Source organism: Aplysia californica, unplaced genomic scaffold (assembly GCF_000002075.1).
Source record: "Aplysia californica isolate F4 #8 unplaced genomic scaffold, AplCal3.0 scaffold00002, whole genome shotgun sequence".
In the NCBI taxonomy this organism is placed as follows: domain Eukaryota; kingdom Metazoa; phylum Mollusca; class Gastropoda; order Aplysiida; family Aplysiidae; genus Aplysia; species Aplysia californica.
In genome coordinates, this window is record NW_004797272.1 from 4561030 (window position 1) to 4583763 (window position 22734).

At 37.1% G+C, this 22734-nt stretch overlaps 1 protein-coding gene across 1 annotated transcript in view; it reads right to left on the reverse strand.

Annotated features, from left to right (window-relative positions):
• The window catches only part of LOC118477191, a 95539-nt gene that overhangs the window by 64810 nt on the left and 7995 nt on the right, over positions 1-22734 (reverse strand). Inside the window, exons 9-30 of the mRNA XM_035972102.1 lie at positions 22268-22531; positions 21070-21326; positions 20354-20446; positions 19342-19758; positions 18903-19043; positions 17819-18037; positions 14658-14757; positions 14062-14170; positions 12866-13032; positions 12021-12139; positions 11069-11224; positions 10144-10324; positions 8978-9177; positions 7980-8192; positions 7049-7163; positions 6414-6649; positions 5249-5341; positions 4269-4485; positions 3353-3525; positions 1886-1962; positions 1470-1533; positions 796-1005 (exon numbers count right to left, since the gene is read on the reverse strand). Of these exons, the coding sequence (XP_035827995.1) occupies positions 796-1005; positions 1470-1533; positions 1886-1962; positions 3353-3525; positions 4269-4485; positions 5249-5341; positions 6414-6649; positions 7049-7163; positions 7980-8192; positions 8978-9177; positions 10144-10324; positions 11069-11224; positions 12021-12139; positions 12866-13032; positions 14062-14170; positions 14658-14757; positions 17819-18037; positions 18903-19043; positions 19342-19758; positions 20354-20446; positions 21070-21326; positions 22268-22531 (3821 nt within the window). The remainder of the gene's footprint in view (positions 1-795; positions 1006-1469; positions 1534-1885; positions 1963-3352; positions 3526-4268; positions 4486-5248; positions 5342-6413; positions 6650-7048; positions 7164-7979; positions 8193-8977; positions 9178-10143; positions 10325-11068; positions 11225-12020; positions 12140-12865; positions 13033-14061; positions 14171-14657; positions 14758-17818; positions 18038-18902; positions 19044-19341; positions 19759-20353; positions 20447-21069; positions 21327-22267; positions 22532-22734) is intronic.

The following is a 22734-nucleotide window of genomic DNA, read 5'->3' on the forward strand; positions in this document are numbered from 1 at the left end:
AAGAAAGCAACAGACAGACACAGATGTTCAAAACCAGTGAAATAAAAATTGTAATGCTTATCCTCCCAGGGAACTCCCAGGGGAAGAGAAAGAGAAGAAGGCTGCGATTCACCTAGGATCGAGACTTGTAAGTTCCTTTCATTGTTGCACAGTGTCTCTGCATTTCCCATTTTGCACATTGCATTCTAAGAGTCTTTATGTTTGGTATATTGAATAAAGATGATTATACACATTAAGCAGCAGAAAAAGCTTAAACCCTTCTGTGCAGAAGTAAAGATCTTGCGGACGTCCCTTTTGATCTAGGGTGCCCAGTCCTGTAAACTCAAGAGCAAGGCCTCAAAGGGTTAAAAAGACCCAAAAAAAGGAGTTTTGAAAATATATTCATGTCTTCTATGTATGATGAAAATGGTATTCTCCTTCAAAAGAAATAGCTTTATTACAATCATTCAACTACTTATATATATTGATCTGGTATTGAAAATGCAAAGGATGAGTGCACAAGGTATACATTTTAACATGAATTTTTAGCATCTATTTATAATTCCAACATTCTGTTCGGTACATAGAAAGGAAAAAATGAAGAGTTCTTATCTTTAGTTTTAGTTTTCAGACAAATTTAATGGCACTTGCAACACAATAATATGTTCTTATCAGGTCTGGAGATAAGAGGTATTACTTGAGATCAACATACTCATAAAAGAAGAAGAAGAGGTAATGATGATAAATATTTAATCAGAATGAAGGAACAAATTACACATTGTTTTCTGAGCAGGACAAGCCAAACACGTTCCTAACCTTGTACTTCCTTCCTTCCAAAAGCTGTACAACTCTTGTATTAGGTGTCAGTTCTCCATTTTTCAGGATCTTAACTTCCAAGGGCTGAGATGATGTTCCACTTTTCGCCCCGCAGCGATCAATCAAAATGACATCATCTCCAGACTTGACAGTGACTGCACAGTTGCAAGCAGCTCTGTTTTTGTTACATTTGCGGTAAAAACTGTGTACCTGGAAAAAGAAGCAGAACCATAAAATAGAAATGCTGCAAACATTTTTAGAACGTTTTTGATATGACACAATTTACTATTATTATTAATAAACTCCTAATGAGCAAATAAGAGCTTGAATGAAAAAGAAACACTCTTCATTTAATTAAGAAGCTCTTATTATTTCATGTACACTACTTAAATATTATGGATGAATATAAAGAGTCATATTAGTTAAAGTCATCAAACCAGGCTTGCTCTAATTTAGCATTTCATTAAAAAAAAAAAAAAAAAGTACAGATGTGTAAATGTTGAAAGTGTAACAAAACACACGTTTTAAAATCCTTGAAGGTTGCTAGAGCATTAAAGGAGACTCCTTAGAAGTCGCAGCTTCAGTTATAAGGTCTTGAGGGGAAATCAGTACAGAACAGTCAGTGTAGAAAATGTTTGTGAGTACTAAGGGTTTTAAAACATTATATCACTTACCTCATACATCATGGAGGAGTGCTGGTACAGGATGAATTCTCCCTCTAAATACACATCATAAGTTCTGTGAATAGATGTGTAAAAAGTTCACAGGAGCAGCATAATGTACAATGATTCCCTAAAAACCTATGAACAAAATAAAACTAAATTTTGATAATTTTTGCTATCTATATGAAGGTAGTAGCATAAAGTACCATCTCATGTCACTAAATTTGAAAACTTTTCTTTCTCAGTTTAAGTAAATATCTGAAGAAATACTCAAAAACCATGAATCATGAAGAGTACCATAAGTACAAACTTAAGTTTCTAAAGTTTCAAACTTTTCTCTGTCAATTTATGCAGCCTAAATAACTGAAAGAAATACTCAAAACCATGAGTCAGGACAAGTAAACATACATGAAGACAGTTCCACTCACCTTCCATCAAAACTTGTCATGTGCGGGTCATTCACTGAAGCACACAGAGTTGCGGAATCATTGTCAATGATGAGCACCTACAAAATACAGAATCAAATAATACAGAATCAAAACATTCAATGTGAATATCAGTAAAAATTCTTGTTTGTCCCTTGAAATAATCAAGTGCAGACAGACTCTTGGCATAGGTGCGAGGGATTGTAGATTATTACAAATCCTTCAGATTTTCTACACCACCACAATAGAAACTTTGATAAATTTTGGAATCACTTGCTATGGTAGCAATCTGGGAAGGCAGCACATTATAAAACTAAATAAGTTGATAAAAAAGGCATCAAGAACAATTGGTAGAGACCTAAGTAACTTTGAATATCTGCACAAGACAAACATTCTAAAAAAGGCGGAAATAATGCTTAGTGACCATAGCCACCCACTGACATCGGAATTTCAACTATCGACCCGCAGTAAACGATACAGTTCCAAAAAAGCAAGAACAGACAGATATAGAAATTCATTCGTACCAACTGCAGTGAGGTTACTGAACACACAGTGCTACAAATGAAACAGAGAGAGAGAGAATGAATGTGTTACGGAGCGGGTTGTCCCAGCCCGTGAGACATGTATTTACTTGGCATAATGTCCTGTCTTGTTGTGCGTTTGCGTGAGTGCACCTGTAAGTCTAACTTTTGTAACGTCTATTGCCATTGTTAACGACCAAGACAAATTTCTCCCTGCGAGATGAATAAAGATTGTCATTGTCATTGTCATTGTCATTACATGGAGGTCAATGCAAAAAAATTAAAATGTGGAAGTACTTCTAAGCAACGGACACTGCACACTTTGACATTAAACTTGTCCAAGGTTTATACTAATTTTTCAAAGTTTCAGACTTGCCTGGGTCCCTCTAAAACTTGAAGAATGAACAACTAATAAATTCTTTAAAAATAGTTGACTTGCCTAGAATAAACGGGCCTGTCTATGTAACTGGACATGTATACCAGAGACTTTTAAGAGTCATTAAGACATGTTTTGAAAATAAAGACTTTTAATTTGACGTAAACTGAACATTTTCTAAAACTGATCAAGGACTGTATCTGACGTAAATCAGTCAAATAGCAAGACGCATATTTTTAACTCTCTGATTCCGGATTGCCACTTGATTTAGTCAAACCCAAGATCTACACCTCGTCCTGTGCTACATGTACTACCTATTTTCACCATATTGTGATTCTCTGTTGAATTACACATAGTTTGACAACTCACGCAAACAAAAAAAAATCAATATTTGACTGAATTAAAACCGTTTTAAAGTAAAACCATCAAATTAGGAGCGTAACATAGTCGAATCCCTTGCACACTAGTACTGAAAAAGTTAAAACAAATATTTTTTTTGTTTTATGACTTTAAGAAAATGAACAAGCAATATGACAAGAAATGATCTCATCAGTTAGTACATGCCCTACTCACTTCTTTCTTTCCAATCGCGGACAAAACCTCCACTGTCATGTTGTACTCGACCTGAACAGCTACTTCCACAAGCCTTGTCACATCACCATCAATCAAAGAATCTAGTGCAGCTTTGACTGGCACTTTAACAATGCCGGGCCATTCACTGTACTGCACACCGCATTCTGTGATACCTGAATCAATAATAATACCCATAAACAGATGTACTAACTAAGTGAAATGTAAGGTATGTAGGTCAGCAGTGTGCTTCCAAAAGACATTTTTATACACCACACGCAAGTTTTTAAAATCTTAACTCTGATACTCGCATTAAAGGGAAGCGTGTTCTATTGGGCAGTTGTTTTGTTTTAAAGAGTAGATTAGACTCTTGGTATCAATGGTGGAAATCTGTTCAGTTTCACAAGAGAACTTTCTGAATTAGTGGATTTACCAAAAACTGTCACCCGTTGCTAGACTCAATTCTCTTGTAATCTCAACTAGTGACAGTTCTTTCTATTAGGGACTGGGACGCAGAGGCAGTTGATCTTGTTTTTTCCCTACTGCAGAACATTTTACTTCTCAGTCTGTCGTTCTGACCCACCATTACACTCAAATTAGAATGCTGAAGTAAATGTTCATAAAAATTTGTTGAAAATCTAGGTGCAAACAACAATCAGTGTTTCAGGTATTAAGCTGATTTTTTTTCCAGGCCACCCTAAATTTGGGAAAATTGGTCTGGAATGAAGCAGATATGACAGTAAGTATGAATGTTTTAATCTATCAGTATAACCTGTTTATTTCTAAACAGAGAAACACACTAACACAATAATGATCATTTAGTTCACAGAATAAGTAAGACTGTTTGACAGAAACAATGAAAGGAAAGTAAGGGAATTGGACTGACCAGTGGAGCCTTCCAACCACCCAGCTAGCCTACCTGGGAAATCTTCTAGCAAGGGAAAAATCAACTGTGGTACTTCTGCATCACTGTTGGGACAAGTCAGTGGTTCTGGCTGATTTGTTTGCACAGTTGCAAAAACATTGCAAAGCAATGGGTCTTCACCAACGCACAATAGTTTTGGTGGAACATTTGACTCTGCAGAAATTGTAGCTGGACCCATGCCTTCAGTCACAGTCACTTTCTCATCAGTTATCTGTTTTGTAAAAAAAGAAAAAGGCAAAGCATTTTACAAATACAGAACTACAAAAATGATATCTACAATTCATTTCAAAATAGAAGAGTACCTTTATTTTTCAACTTCTGAGACAAAGAAATCTCATCAATTCAGTTGACACATCCAGATAAAAGAAAACAGGGTGATATATAAAGGTAATCAGCCATTCACCCACTCAAAATGACATTTGCATATAACAATAGAAGCCTCCAGGAAAATTCTTTAAAAAGTTGAAGGAGTTGGATCCTCTCCCAGCTTACATTGGCTGCTTTGTCTTAATGTCCTTCATGACACAGCTTCCGCATTTCTTTAACAATATATGGTGTGCTGTGGCATATAAACCATATCCCCTTAAGAAAGAGGAAGGAAGTCGTCTTAACTCAGTGCTGACTTTGTTTTCCGATCAAATCTCTGTTCATTGGATGTGTGAACTGAAGCTCTTGTCTATCAAAAACCACCACAAATTTTAAAAAATATGATATCCTTAAAAAAAACCAACAATGAAGAGGTCTTTCTTTGAAATGACATAAAGGTCTCACAGGAATAAAAACAGACTAAGAATCCGTGAAGAAACCAAACACAACACATCAAAGATTCTATTAGTGTTTGACACAAACATATCAGGAAATCAGGTTTATCCCAAACTTAAAGCGCACAGTAGAAAAACATTGAACAAAATTTGAATGTAAGTGATTGGCTATAAATGGATACTGAAAAAGTATGACTGGACCTAAAGTCTCACCTTAATTGCAGCTGTGAAAGAATTGCTCTCCTCTGGAGGACTTTCAGTAGTTGAACAATTCTCAGCAAAACAAGCTGTCAGAGCACAGGATACCTAAGATAAGAGTAACAGAAACAGCCATTGTATTTAAGTATCATACATCGATAAAAGCACAAAAAAGCGTGACTGTGAAAAACAGACAATGGATTATATTAAGACTGAACTTAATCTTCAGACATCAGCTAGATTTCTCACACAAGGATATAGTGTCGCTCAATAAAATGGACTTCAGGAGTCCTAGTTAAATAGGAAAAAGGACAAAATCACTTTACCCTTGACTCATTCGTTATATAATTTTCTACCCTCCTGGACACAATTTGTTCCTTAGCAAGCACCTGTTTTATTCATATGTTTAGTTTTGTCTATTGATTTACCAATTTGTTTACTAACAAATTACATTATAAATTATTTATCTCAAGAAAATGAATTAATATAGGAATCTGAAAAAAACGGAATAGTTTGATCAAAACATGGATATTATTTCCAAAAGTCTGGGCCAGAATTGCTCCTGTATTTATAGAGGCATACGAGTCAATGATATGGCTTGTTGTAGTGATGAGGAAGATGATGGGCAAACAATTGTGTTTTACGCCACTTGCAACACAACTAGGCCACATATATGCCGAAGATTTGAGGTCTCACAAGAGAAGAATGATAGATGTTTTATAGGAAAGAAAGAACAAACAACACCAGAGCAACCACCAACTACCCACTAGGCCAATAAGTTGGCACATCGTAATGAAATGAAAGAGTTAAAACAACAAGACACTTGCTTTCAAAATCCATATTCTATGAAGGTCAAACTGAAAAAAAAATCCCTCCGATTTCTATAGGACTTTTCAACTGAAATTCTTTGAAGAAAACAAAACACAAAACAAGCAAATCACACACACACACAAATTGGTTCAATCGGCTTATGAGGAATGTAAAACTTGAGAAGACTTTTATTGTTTCTTTTTTTTGTCCCTAGTCCCTATTTGGTGCTGAACATTTGGGAGTTACACAGAAAATGTGTCGACATGGTATTAATTGTTATGCGCCAAGAACAAAATAAAACGAGAAAATTGTCTGGTGTTTGATGATGATGCTGATACTGATGATGATTATGATGATGAGGAAGACTTACATCAGAACCAAGGGCAAACTGTGGAATATCCAATATGTCCAGAAATGCAACAGTTGTGTTGACCCCAACTTCTGAAATGTTGACTTTTGCAATACCCGTCCCATTATGTCGCCACTCAATCAGGTACTCAACACCTTGCCTCTCCTGCACGGTGACTTCGCAAGAGAATGTAAACTCTCGGGTTGAGTCATTAAAGTTTGAAGACAACACTGGATTTCCTCGCACATATGGATACTCTGTGACAAAAAACGAAAGAGTGGGAAAACATTTTCATATTGGTTTATAAGGGTTTTGCAATATAGTCCTATTTTTTAAAGTCAAGATAAGCAATTGTTTCTTTACCCCCACAAACACAGAGAAGTCTTTTCATAACATTTCCGTAGTCATCTGACACTAGGCATTCATAACCTCAGCCTCCTCTCATCCCAGCACACTTCACTATCCCTATTGCTCCAACATTCTTCCTAAAATAGCATAAAAACTTAAGATCTTCTTCTTCTTGGCGCTCCCTTGCTAGATCTCAGAGGTGGTCTTCAACCTGCAGAGCAACTCATTTTTTAAAAGGATTTGACCAAAACTTAAGATGATATCAATAAATGGAGCATGTATCGATAAGAAATTTAAGTTTTGCGTACCTTTCCGCAGACTCCATGAGTCGTAAGACTGGTAGTTGTCACATACTAAGGATTCATTTGCAGGGTTGGGCTCACCATACAAGAAGCACTCATTGTCAATGAAGCAGCTCTCGAACTGAAGGGAAAAAGTCTTTGCTCATTAACAGATCAACAAAATGACAGAAGATTTAATCACAGGAAAGGAGCAGAAGAGAACAAATATTATGTAAATGGCTAAAACAACCAAACCTAGAAAAAGAAAATACAGTGGAGTCTGCTTAAACCGAACATGGTTAATCCGAAAACAGCAGTTGATCTAAAGAAAATAAAATCCATAACTTTTTCTTCTATGTGAGCAACCTCTCTAAACGGAAAACGCATCTAAACTGAAGAAAACCAGGAGGCCCCAAAGATTTCGGTTTCAGAAGACTCCACTGTATTCCATATGTGTAAGTCAGCATTAAAAAATAAGCAGCTTTTCAGGATTATAGTGTAGTCTCACACCGATACCTTCAGACATGATGTCATCTATAAAGTATAAGTTAACCAAAGAGTACTTGTCTTTTTATACACAATAGCAATTATGGAGTTTATAATCATGAGAGTACACATGATATTTACAGGCCACAGTAATTTTGGTTTTATTTTGAGGATTACCCACTTAACGACATAAAGAGAAAAAGTAATTACTACGGGAACCAATATGAAAAGAGCACTCTATAAAACTTTCTTAGTAAATTCAGTATTTATTTTATTTGAAGGCATCAACTTTTTCAACCCTAGATCTTGATGTTTCCAAAAGCTTCATTCTTTGACTACTTAAGCGTCATTAGCCACAAATGCACCAGCCTTCCAAAATATCGAGAATTACACCTCAAGGCTCTATGACTGGCTCCACTTCCAAAATGTACTATAACACATTGCAACGACCCATTTTCTAGTGGAATCTTACCGTGAGTTTACAAACTCCACTTGAGCTACAGTCATGACACCTAGGATGGTAAAGAGTAAAGGTAGAGCTGTCACTGAAGTTCACGTTGTTGTTTGTGACTTGTATTCTGTAGCTTCTTGCCTCTGGCAAAGGGCATGTGATCTCGTGGAAAGAGAAGTACTCCGCCTGTACAGTGACGGGCTTGCCATCATCTTCAGTGTCGCTTTCTGTTATCTGAGGGGTAAAAATGGTACTGACTGAGAACAACCATGAAAAAAAAATGCACTTAATAGAATTTTACATAAAAATAAACCTGACAATGACGGAAAATTTTCTCTTTTCACATCCTTTCCGGCTCTGAAACCATGTTCTGTCATCTGCTTTTTCCTCCATATTTTCCTCCTCCCCTTTGCTTCCTCCTCTGGACTCCCCACTCTTTCTGTAGCCTTTCTACTGCTACTCCTTGGCTCCTTCTTACAGTTGTCTTTCAGCTACAACCCAGATCTTATGGTAGGTAAGATCTAACACTTAGCCTTCTGATCTCAGACAAGGGCAAAAAATCTTGGAGATCTCGTGTGCAAGCTGTGCATATTTAAGATCCCATAGTGGTCCTCAAACCAATAAGAGTAGGCATCCACCGCCAACCGCACAAAATTCAAAATTCCTACCAAACTGAAAACGTTTAAAAGTGTCCCGCACGCCCATATGACCTTATGCAGCTGCGAGCCCCGTTAAACAACTACCAGAAAAAAACAAAATTTTACAGGCCATTTGTTTTTCCCATAAGTACACTCAGCAACACTCCTACATTATATACATTAAATATCTTGTGTTATCTATTGATTCCATTTTTTATTATCAGTCGAAAAAAAAAAGAAGCTTACAAATAAATTTCCTTTTAACTGCCAACATTTAAGTTAAAACAATAACATTACAAAAACAGGTCAAACCATATTAATATACTCGTAATTTCTCCATGATAACCTGAGACGACTGACTATAGCAGCTGTACTTTTTACCTTTATAGGCTGTAGTCTGCATTTCAGCTGCTCAGAAAATGCATATACCCTGCCGGTCACAAGAACTGAGTCACAGGGGCGTTGTGATGAGTCTTGAATGTTACAAAGGCCATCATTTTCCAGCATGTATATATCAGGTGAATCTGCCGTGTTCACTGAGCAGTCAGCTAGACCATACCCATCTTCACAATCACACACACCTGGTATCAGAGACAAATAAAAATAGATGATCTTTCTCTCTCTCTCATAACTTAACTGGACAATATGCAGGCAATACACTTCATTTATGTTTTGCAATGTTTGTCTTATACAGGGTGATTAAAAAAAGAAATAAACCTATTTCAAAACACATCGATTCAGTTCTCAAACATTGTTATGGAATGAATAAGTGACCATTTGAAAGAGGCATTATCTAATCTTTTAATAAAAAAGAAGGAATCCATTCTATGATGCACTGCTTCTGTTCTCAAGCATTGCTAGGAATGAGTCATTGACCGTTTGAAAGAAAAGTTATCTAACTTTTGAATAGCTGTTACAGCTGCTGTTGTCGTTTTTTGTCGCGCTATCTAAAAGCAATGTGTAAATGAATCCTGAGAAGTTTATAACAGTTCATTATACATTTGTACCAACACATCACAGCACAGGATGAACGGTGAAAAAGAGAGGACACAAAGAGGTATCATCTGATCACCAAGAAGGTAAAAGTAACAAGCTTTGTATTGTGCAGCGGGCTGATGGAAAGTTTTGCCTCACTAAAGATATATAGGCGTGAGTAACACATAATATCCAGTGCTTACCGTAAGACTCCACCATTCTTCATTTAAAAAAAAGACCTATGATGGAGTCTTAAGACTTTGCAGTCACACAGCCAGCAGTACAAAATACCCCATCTGGTCACCCAGCCAGGAGAGTGACTGCACTGGAGTTCTCGGGCCTGTCGCACAACTGTGACAGGTGATAGGAACGGATAATTTTCCCCATCGCATTATTGCGGCAAGAGATCACAAAGTGTTAAATGAAGTAGTCACTATAAAAGATGAGATTTAGTCCTCTGTCAATTATTTTGATACTGAACTGTGCTCGAGTGTTTTTTGTATGAAAGAGTACGCTATGTTTGTGATTTTTATATGTGGTGCAAATGCTCTTAAATAGTAAAGTATTCATACCATCAACACAAGGGCCATGTTGAGAACACTGGTTGAAGCACATGCCACCAATGAAGGTAGAGTTGATAGAGAGAGTTCCTGTGCTGTTCACCCAGTGAGCTGGATTATTGAACAGCTCGTATCTGCACACAGACAGGACAGTCGACAGCGCGCTCTGTGCCCAGCTACGATCGTCTGATATCTGAGAATTCGGAACACAAAACATTGTAGTCAGCTGAGATACAATTTTATGGCATTATCAGCACACATTGTGATAAACTGAGATAGATCTTTATGGCATTATCCGCAAAATAGGAACATCTAAGGAGGGGTCACGAATTATAAGCACTACTACTGCACTCAGAGCCAGAAATTTTGATTACTACATGTGACAAAATCTTGCAATGACTGCAGCATTGGTTAATAAAAGCTCATAGCTTCTAGTTCAAGTGCATTCATCAGCAGTAGGACTGTGTTAGCTAGAGTCACAACAAAAGAAAGTGACAAATATGGAGTGGGGTGTAAACGACTTCCCTTTCACTCATTCATAACCTCCTACCCTGTCTGTTTTTCGATCCCTTTTCATTTACTTCCTTAGATAAGATTCAACCCCAGAATATATGGGGAAGTAAATGTAGGAATGTGTCTCTTCCATCCAGGAGGACTTCCTTCTTGTAAAATGGATGACCAGGCAGATTGACTAAAGCATTGAAAAAAAAAATTTCTTCAACCTAACACTTCTTACATTAAACAACATATAACTCACCACAGTGCGTCGGGCACTGAGTTTTAAAGAATATAACAAAAACCCCCCCAAAAACACTCAAATAGGAACTATAATGGCCACACAGGTGAAAAGTAATTAAGATGACAGACAGAGAAAAGACACAGACAGAAGAGAACGAGGATCTACCACTGGCGGTAAGCTATCCACTGCTGTACTTACTTGAATATCTTTCACACAAGCCTGCACAGCGTACTTAACAGTGTCTGGAATAATCTGATTGCATGCAGCTCCAATTATATCATTGAGAATGACGTCTCCGCAGAACGCCTCAGCCATCGGCTCTGTGATATTGGAGGCAGTAGGCCAGCTTGCATCCTACGTAAGCACAGACATGATAAGTCTCAAGAGATATCATCACATACAACAATGACATACAGGTGGTAACAAAACAACAGCCATAAGAGAGTCAGCAAGGAAACCAGTCTATTCTTTCATAAGAAAACCAATCTATTCTTTCATAAGGCATATAATTTTCCTTAAAGAGAAGAACAGACAAAAGGGGAAAAGGGAAACTCATTATTGTCTACCCCTGAGTTAGGTTGCCACACAAAGAAAGATCCAATATATCAATTTTTTTCAAGTTTAAGTGAAGTATACCACTGTTTTTAAAGCAACAGATGAGTGAGCAGGTATGGTTGAAAAAAAAAAAAAGAAAAAGCTAAGAGCAGGTGCAATTCAGGGAGAGGGAGAGGGAGAGGGGGGAGGGGGAGAGAGAGAGAGAGAGAGAGAGAGAGAGAGAGAGAGAGAGAGAGAGAGAGAGAGAGAGAGAGAGAGAGACAGAGAGAGAGAGGGAGAGGGAGAGGGAGAGGGAGAGGGAGAGAGAGAGAGAGAGAGAGAGAGAGAGAGAGAGAGAGAGAGAGAGAGAGAGAGAGAGAGAGAGAGAGAGAGAGAAAGAGAGAGATTGTGTGTCTATGCACAAGAAATATTCACCGTTGTCATCACCTTCCAGCATTGAAAAATACTTTTTGTCATATTAGTAAAGTTTGTCATTGAAAACCTGGTCCACATGAAAACCCTTGCTTTTAGCAAAGACTGCTGATTTACAAAAAGAAATACAAATTCATGGACTGAACAAATCGGAAGAGTTAAAAAATCCCACTAATATACTCACTCCAGCATTTTGATCAGGATCATATTCAAATTTGTCAGTAGCTGCTTGTCCAACTGATTTTGAAACTTCACACATTGGAGACTGAGATCTCTCTTGTAGATCTAGTGTGATATCTTCTCCTGTAAAGAAAAGCAAATTGAAGTAGGTATTGTAGTCTCACTAAATATAACATGAAAAATTTGCACAAATTTCAATAAAAAACTCAGTGATGTATAAAAAGACCCCTGGCTTTTAAGAGACAGAGTATGTGAGATAAAGTCCTTTCACTGTACGGAAATGGTGGGAAAGGTTTGAAAATTGCAATTTTCTAGTTCACAACATAATGGCCTGAAAAATGCAAATGCTCTGGCTTCAAAGCAAAATGTCTTCGAGGACATGGTGATACAGGCACCAGTAGTTTTTTGTTTTTATTGACCATAAGCTTAAAACTATGTGCGCAGAGAAAGAATGCATAATTCATTTGCATCACTAGGGGATATTGTTCAATACTAAGAAGGGAAAAAATGGGAATGTGAGTAATTCTGTTAATATTTCAAAAAGAAGAGGCAGAGACAGAGCGAAAAGAAAAAAAAAGGACACGAACATAAAGCATAAACCAAAATTGAGAATAAAATTACACCAGAACTAATGACAGATTGAAGACAGTCTAATAAAGTAAAACATTACGAGCCTAAAACTAACTTCATCAATTCATTGTAATCTTCAACACCAGAAAATGGGTGATCTGTTGTAAATGGACAGCTTCACACCAAGCTTTTCTTGATTTACATTTACTTTATTACAAAATTTAAAGTTTGAAATAAATATCTATCTCAACTGGACACTTTAAATATCAACCAACATACCCTTCCAGTAATTGAAATGGTCGTCCGTCCTTGAGCAAGTAATCAATTCTCCTCCATCTTGACAAGTTCCATTGTATGTACCTTGGCAATCGCACAAAGTCATGACCTTGGGCTCAAATTCAAGTGTCCCGCAAAAACCAGTGTACAAGCTCTCAGTCACATCCACTCTGGCGCAAGGCAATACAAACAACATTGTTTTTAACCAGGAATGTTGAGTTCCAAACAGGACAAATAGTTTGAAATAAAGGCTACTTTGTTTAAAATAGGACAGTCTTAATAAGAGCTAGTTTGTTTAAAACAGGATACACAGTGTAAACAAGGGTTTCAATATTAAAAATCGGAGCCATTGTTCTGTCACTGCTAAATTAAAAGTAAACTTTCACTAGAATTTAGTAGTGCCTAGACATACACTTATAAACTATTTTGATAACTTAAGACATAACTAGATTGCTTAAAAAAAAATATAGATCAGACATTTTTAACATCTTCAATATAAAGTTCTGATCATATACAGATACTAGTTTTTATAATCTTCTAAATCTATTTTCTTACTGGAGTTTTAAAAAAGCAAGTGTAAAATAATGGTCAAGAAGCATTGAAAAACCCTACTGTCAACCTACAGGAATAGCAGAACGGGATCATGTAGATAAGACTCTGAATCAACAAGTACTATTTACTTTCTGTGAAAATATTATTAACAGCTAATTTAAAAAAAAAAAAAAAAAAAAAAATTGTTGGAATTGTCTCAGATAATTAAATTACCCATTGCTGAGGAGAAAAGTGGTCATCTCGGACAGGTGGATATCTTTGGCAGTGTCATTATAATACCAAAAAAAAATCACAAGGTGGGAAATGGAGAGTGGTTGTTTGCACAGGTGATTGTCTTGGACAGGTGGCTGTCAGAATAGGTCCGACTGTATGTTCCTCTCCAGCACTCCACTCACATTCCAAATTTATAAAATACGGTAGAACCTGTTGTAATGGCAACTTGTGTAAGATAATCACCTATACGAACGCCCACTTTTCATCCCCCCCCCCTCGTGCTTTTTACATTATAATGACACTGTGGCAGGTGTTCACCTCTCTTTGAAGGCCACTTTTCTATTCGACAATGGGTGGCTGTCTTAGACAGTTTTAACTGTACATTCTTACGACTCCCAGGAATAAAAGTTTTGTATAAATGCTTTAACAGTCACCTCCATGATAGAGAAAATTCATCGGGTCTGACTTCAATGCTATCATACACAGTTCCATCTCTCTTTGTCAGCATGGTGTCTTTGTCTCCATCATACAGACCACACAGACCTAGGCATTAAAGAAGGGAAAAATTGTATTAACAAAAGAAATCCATCACTGTTGTGCCAATGTTTTTGCCGTATAATCAAGGCAAGACTATGTCAGTATCATGTCAGTCACCTAGTCTAAAAAATATATTGGTGATCAAATTTGTTTATAAAATTTGATGACACAAAAAATCATGTGATGAAGAGACTAGTGCTAGATGTCATGATTACTTTGTGTCTTTATAATTTTTTTCAGTATCAAAAATTTTTTTAATTCTCTGTTTCCTAAGATGTTAACATCATATTATTGGCATTTGTCTAAACAAGGAAAATTGCCAGGTCTTCAGGCCTAAAGTGTACAAAAAGCATCACAAGATACATTGAGAAATGTAAACCATTTCACCATCATCGTGTCTGCTTCTGAAATAATGTTAGAACCTTCATTCGACTTCACTACAAAATTTGTTGTATTTCCTCACATTAGTATGGCTTAGAGGATGTATGCTCACCTTTAGTGTTGTTGAAATCTGTTGCTGAGGCAATAATAAGTACGTTGAGAAAGTCATCTTTGACATCAACCTCAAGCACTGTTCCAGTTGGCAGGCCAACCTATTTTTGGGAAGAAAAAAAATGATGGCATGTAAAGAAAAATGAAAGATGAAACAAATGAACTGATTTTTCTTTTGTTTCAATCACAGGCGCATTAAGTGGAAAGAATAAATAAATGCAGAAGCTTACACTAAGCAGTCGATAATAAATTTTAACTAATAAAGCACCGAATTCAGTGCAATGCTGACATAAAACAAGTTCAACAAGGGCATTTATAAGTAACTTTTCTCAGAAATTAAAGGAAGGTCACATCGTCAGCAATGTTGAAATCTTAAACGTGCACAACTTGCATAGGGACCTTTGAGAAATTTTCACCCTAATGTGAGAAGAGTAAGTGTTTAATCTTACCTACCGTAAGATCAGGGGTGTGGCAGAAAGACAGTGCAGCAGTATAGTATGAAAGAGCAATGGAGTAGCAGTAAAAAGGCAGTCGAGCAGAAAGAGTCAGGAGCCCAGAGAATGGGGTAAAGGGGGGTAGAAAGTGAAGACGAAAGCAGACAACAGAACATGATTAGAGAGCAAGAAAGGAGGTGAAAGAAGATAAAAAACTTTCCTCGCTGTCAGGATTCTAACCCAGCACTCATTGAAAGAAGGGTGAACACCATAACCTTCAGACCACGAGAGCCCCAAAAAGTCTTAGAAAAAATATAATTATTACCAAACCACTCGAGATCATCACATAATCAATAAATATATATATATATCTACTTCTGCAAGTTAACCATATTTTTTTTGCAAAGCTGCGCAAATTCTGAGCATCTTGTGTCTGTAATTTTCCGAAGACTAAAGTATGTATGTAGGTGGAAGGACTTCTGCAACGAGCGACCACCCCAACAAACAAGAAGGGACCTAACTCTAACCCTGACCCTAGTCCAAACCCCAACCCTAATCCTCTCTATTTCATAATGGTCGCTTGTTGTTACAGAGTTCCTCCCATAAAGGCAATTTTAAAATCTATTTGTAGCAGCAGTGTCATGGTGATAGAGCTCATAGACAGAATTCACATCAGTAGAAGTAACAACATACAGTCTGACCTATACCATGAGTGAACACGTAATTGCATGTTATCATGCTAGACCATTGAGCGGATGGCTCTGGTTCAAATCCCAGACTGGACATTCCTAAACGTAGGTCGTTTTGAGGAGTTTTCACTGCTCTCAACTCATTTGGCTCCTTCTTTTAGGAGACGGACTTTCAATTCAGAGGTCCCCTCTCTTAAATAACCTGATAATAGGGGCGTTAAACCCATACACTTAATTAAGCCAACTCGGTTTAAATATATGATAAACTCATAAACTGACTTTCAGAGCTGATGACTGGTAACTCTGCTGTTCTGAATTATAACGTAATCATTATTCTTTCATTAACTTAATGAACGGGAGCTATCACAGTAGATGTATCAGCCCATCGAGATCTTTTATTCGCTGGGAGGATAGTAAACTCGACACATTTTGTGACAAAGTACAAGTAACAAAAAAAAAGGCCCAAACAATCGCTTGAAGTTGAAGTACTTGAAGTCGAAGTTTCACAAGTCAACACCTGAAAACGACGGTTGACTTTCCCAACATTGTTTAAAAAAAGGCACGCAATATAGATTTCTAGATCTAGATCTATATATTATATATAGAAGTAGATCTATGTTTTAAAATGTATATAATTTTATTAAAGGCTCTAAGACTGTCAACAACGTTATTGTAAAATGTTAATGGTTGTTTTTGTTTTGAAATGAAAAGTTTAGAGATATTTGTAATACAGACAGTAGCAGTTCGGTAAAAGAAAAGTAAAGAAACCTGAATCGAATAATAAAAATAATAATAATCTTTGACTTGGGGAATAAAAAAAACTAATACATAGATATTATGCTTTTCACGCTTTAAAAATAGCAATAGGGCCTATAATAATAATAATAATAATAATAATAATAATAATAATAATAATAATAATAATAATAATAATAATAATAATAATAATAATAATAATAATAATAATAATAATAATTTTATAAAAAGTGGCTGGTTAAAAAAAAGGCTGAATAGCGGACAAAAGAAGCAAGCAGTTCATGAATTGAGTGAATAATAATAATAATAATAATTGGCCAAAACGTCATATAGTACGTGTATCTGTCTTTTACCTTCATCCTTAAAAAAAGTAAAAGTAGCATTGACAAGATCTAGATTCTGTATCAAAACTTTGAAGTTCCATGTGTGTTTGAACTTTTCGACAATACCAGCTACATAAGAAACATTAAAGCCACTCTAAATGATTCGGAGTGACTAAATAAATTTAGCTTTTTCTTAAATCGAATTAAAAACAATAACAACAAAAACAACAACAACAACAACAACAACAACAACAACAACAACAACAACAACAACATTGGCGTTCGGCCTACTAATATTTATTACTATATCGATGATTATTTTATTCTTGTTCAATGTGACTCCCCCTACCCTCCCCCCCCCTCCATCAATTCTTTCACAAAACTGAACTGCACCTTCAGGGCAGCCACCGGAGTGTAGGCTACTCCGTATATGTGCCTTGAGCCCTAAGTTATTTGCGCTGTTGTTCCCCCCCCCCCCTCACCTTTTCCGAGAAAATAATATAACTTGATAAGAAGCTCTGTCACATTAAACCATTCACTCGCATAGGCACATTAGATTAAGATGAAATTGATTGGAGGAACAAGTGGTGCTTTAGCTACGAGGAACCTGGAGAAGAGTCACAGATAATAATGATAATATGCAGAAAAATGGGAAGACATTTAGAGGTTAGCCCAGAACAGGGAAAGATGAAAAATGTTTGCAGCTTTTACTTATACCCAAATACCCTGATGCTGATATTCATCCAGATACCCTGATGCATGGTGGGAAAGGTAATGCTGCTGCTGCTGTTGATGATGATGATGAGGAGGATGATAATGATGACGATGGTGATGGTGCTGATGCTGAAGCTTATGCTGATAATGATAATGGTGATGCTGCTGCTGCTGCTGCTGATGATGATGCTGATGCTGAAGATGTTGATGATGATGATGGTTATGCTTTGGGTAGCATAAACCTACCTCATATTTAAGTCCTCCACCCACACGTCTCACTGTTGTTCCGGGGATTAGTTTACCAATTTGATAAAGTTTGAGGTCAAGGAAAGGCATATCACGCCGCCCAGAATCCTTGGCGCCGCAGCGATCAATGACAAGAACGTCATCTCCAGACCGAGCTGCCACTGCACAAGTACATGAGCCCAACTCTTTGCCTTTACATCGTCTGTAAAATCCACGGATCTGCGCAAGATCATGTCAGAGTAAATTACTGCCACAAAAACAATAACAACAACAACAATAACAGCAGCAACAACAATAACAATCAATCAATCAATCAATCAATCAATCAATCAATCAATCAATCAATCAATCAATCAATCAACCAATACATACAACAAACCAAAACAGAAGAAAAGCACAATACCCCCCCCCCCCAAATTACAACAACAACAACAACAACAACAACAACAACAACAACAACAACAACAACAACAACAACAACAGGAAAACAACCCAGCCCCAAAACAAACCAACAAAGAAAACAACAACCCAAAACAAGCTAACAGAACAGACAAATACCCTCCAACCCCCCCCCCCCCCCCCCCTTTTTACCCCATCAACTCCAGGACTAGGATAACGTCATGATAATGTATAATATTGTGTTGGAAGTGCAGCTTTGAAATTACCTGATGGCTTCGATTTCAAACAAATCATAAAGCAAACATTTGAGGGCGGGCATAACAACAGCAGCTAAATTCAATGGTACCAAGGTTTCGAGAAACAATCATTCAAAGTCTCTTCAATATTGACGCTTTTTTTGACAGTTTGTTTTAGATCTACAAGCTGCAAAACAGGTTCCGAAAGTTCATTCAATTGCAGAGTAATCTGAAGTTCGACAAGTTGATATGGATATTTTCAATATTAGTTTACATGCATGCTATTTGCTCATTAGTATGAGAGCAAAGTAAAGGACACGAGTCAAAATTAAAGAAACCAAAAAGCCAATAGCAAATCGTGAACAAATATGTTCAACTGAAGAAAGTACAATACCTCAAACAAACAAACAAATAAGAAAACAAACAAGCAAACAAACAAGCATATTCACCTCATACGGAAGAGAAGCGTGCTGGTACAGGATAAATTCTCCTTCATTGAAGTTCTTATAATATCTTCTGTCAAATGTGATCATGTGTGGATCGTTCATGGATACACAGACGCCACCAAAATCCTGGTTGACAACGGTCACCTGAAAATTAAAAAAAAAAAAAAAATCTTTGGTGAATAATACATACACAATTTTGTAACACTTAAGTTTTTCCTTACGTTCAAATATTGCAAATCTTTTCTCTTGTGTCAGAATATCAAAAGGTTATAATTACAAACATGTAGATCCTATACATATTTTGGAAAAAAATATATTAACAGTTTTGAATGCATAGTTTTTCCATTAATAAAGTTAAATTGTTTCGGTGATTCAGTTAGCGAAACCTACATCATCTGGTTTAATTTTTTAACAAAATATGGAGAGAAGTGCGTATACAAACCTCAACATCTTGTAAGTCCAGCTTTATAATCTCGATCATATTTTCCGCAACGAGGCTTCCGGATACATGGACTGTCCTCTTAACATCATCGTCCTGAACAAGATCAAGTTTTGCCACAACAGCAATATCTGCTCTTGTTTGCCAGTTCCTGTTCGTCATGATGTGGCCGCAGAATGGACCATCGGCGTCAGCGTCATCAAGCGTGTTAGAGGAACCAAGAACGACCTGAGCCATGGTACCAGAGAGAGGACAGGCGAGACCAGGCGCTGTATGGTTCACTTGTACCCTGATCATGAAGCTGCAGTCGGATGATGAGTTGTATGTGTCGCACAAAAACGACGGGGGAGCGTTGCTTACAACACTGATTACTTCGCCACGTTGTCCCTCTGTTACTGTCAGCTCAGGTAGACTTTTAACCTGAGAAAGGTTAGAATGGAAATACATTTTAAAAAGTAGTATGTTTAAAGAATACGCGACATAATTCCCAAATATCCAGAGCACCATGTTAAAAGGAATGCACGTACATCGTCAACATCATACCCCATGTTACGAGTAGTAAATATTATTATGAGTCACTTTACTTAATTAATTAACCTTTGGTAGGATATAAAACCAATTTACAACCCCACCCCCACAATAAATTAAAAAAATTACGTGTGCATATCTTTCACTCCTCTCACTTCCTTCTGGTCAGAGAATAGTAGGGGCCTATACTGCCAAAGCTCTTCTACCGAACACTTGTCCAAGGCAATCACATGGACAAACGACCACTCCCCCCTTCTCCTTTCTAAATTATAATGGCACTGTCGAAGAGGACAACAATAGGAAGCTATCTAAGGCAAACAATTATCCGTATAGCTTGCCATTGTTTTGCCACTGAGGTCAAATTAATTAACGATCACGGTTACTGGATCAGAGGCGGACTAGTGCATCGGGATCACCCGGCAACGGACACGAATAGAATGTACACACAAACAACAACAGAATGCCGACGCAACAATTTCATACTAACCTCCAAGATCAAGTTGATCCTATTGCTGCGTCGGAATGCTCCAATGGTCTCAGAACAGCTTTCATTCAAGCAAAGGCTTACACCACACGATAGCTGTCAGAAATACATCATATTGATAAATGTCACTACAGTAATGAAAAAAAATATGTTCAAAACCCTGATGAATATCTGATCAATGACTTCATCAGAATTAGAATTTAGCTTCGGTCACAAATGTCAACTCTATCTCGATGAAAAGTCACAGTTGAAAGCTAATTAAATTTTGACTTCACACCCTCTTTCAGCTACATGTGCACAATATAAAATCAATGCATCATCATCATATTGTCGTCACTAATTTCATAGGTAATGTGGTTATATCATTACTATTATTATTACCAGCATCATCATCACTATTATTATTATTATCATCATCATATTTGTATCACTACTGTTACTACTGCTACTACAATAAATCATTTCACTTATGAGTAATAGTAGAAGTTTAGACGATAGGAAGAATAGAAGACGGGCAATGAACAAAGGTGGGGAAAAACAGAAGAAATAAATCAAACCAATTCGTTCATACTTCAACGTAACTTGTAATTATAATGACTATGGCACATAATAAATTATGAATTGATAGTAAATTGTCTACAGGAACCTTCCGTACAGCTTTTTGTTTAAAGAAACACATAATCTTCGGAGAAAAAATATACATTTCTCTATAAACATACCTTGGTTCCGTATGCCAAATTCGTAAGCTTGGCCCGATTCATGTGAGCATTATACTCTTGGTCTCCTTGATTTGTCCAAATGTTTGAAACCTCTACCACGGTGTTGTCAACCAACCACTCGATGTTAGCCTGTAGTGTGGCATTAGTAGAGTCAGGAGTCTTGAAGTTACAACTGAGCGTGTAGTCCTCTGAGCCACCAGAAGGGTCTTTCACAATGCTGGCACTAGGATTGGCTAGTGGCAATAGGTTTCCAGTTCCTGGAAGAATTATTACAATATTGTATGCACAATGCTGAACAAGATATGATTTCGGTTTAAAGCACAGACTGATTGCACTCCTAATAGACCTTCAGTGGATAAAACAGCTTATATAGAATATGCATTTTTTTAAAGAAGCTGTGATTTCAAGAACAGAAAGTTCTGATTTAACTTTTTGGGCAAACTTTATAAACAGCAGGCAAGTGAGATCTTTCGGGATGAGCAACATATGTAAAGTGAGCCTGGCACGTGCGGTTCAAGCTCTTAATTATTAAGCACTAGTTGGCATAAATGAGAAGAGTAAAGACCTTCCTCCCATTCCCCTACCCGGCCAAAAAAGTTGCAATAATACCGATTATCAAGAAATGTCTGCTCTTTCCGATATAAAAGTCAACGCAAATAACAGTGTTTAGTTCTTTTGAACCCAAAGCTTTAGTTGTTTTTATGACATTATTTTGAAAGAATACGTTACAGACGGTGGTTATAGTTAGTCTTTTCAACTCACAAAATGTGAATATTGTAACCAGTCCTAAATAAAGGTTAGTCTCCATGGCCAAGACTCCACATCACAATTTGTGGAATACGTTTAAAAAAAACAACTAAGCTGAGAACAGTCTGTAAAGAGGGCATTACCCCCTCCTCCCCCCCCCCAAGGGTGTATTGTACGTGTAACAAATATGTATGGACAGTAAGCACACATTGAATAAAAAAATCGACAATCTCTCGTATCACTTATAACCACAAACTAAAAAACGACCCCTCTATGTTGAAACATCGTATAATGAAACAACACATCAAACTGTTAGCATGATAAGTGTCCCTCTGCAGTTTGTTGTCTCTTTCAAACTTATAATCTGTAAGAGAACGGCGTTACTTCTTTTTCATTATCAACATCTAAGAATCAAATCCCGATCACCTACGGTCGAAAGGGAAAAACGCACCTGAAGCACAACTCCATTCCTCAAAGATGTAACCAGGCCAGCGAACAAAATTGTTTCCAGCGCTTATGCTTGTCTCTGCCCAAAGTACACACATTCCAGCATCACCTAACAGTTGCACTGAGCGGCACAGGAAACTTGTCTCAGAGAGACAACGTTTACGGCACTCAAAACTGGATGTAATGCCAGAGACGATTTTGTCACCAGAACCTAAGATGGCAAAACCAGGCTTCCGTGTCCAGATCACATTCTCCTTGTGGCATGGATCTGAGGGAGTTTGCATGAACATTGTTTTAACGCTTTGGTACATTGATAAAAGCCCCAACAACAGCAACAACAACAACAACAGCAGCAGCAGCAGCAACAACAACAACAACAATAACAACAACACCACCAACAACAACAACAATAACAACGACCCCCCCAAAAAACAACAACTAACAAACAAACAAACAAACAAAATGACAATA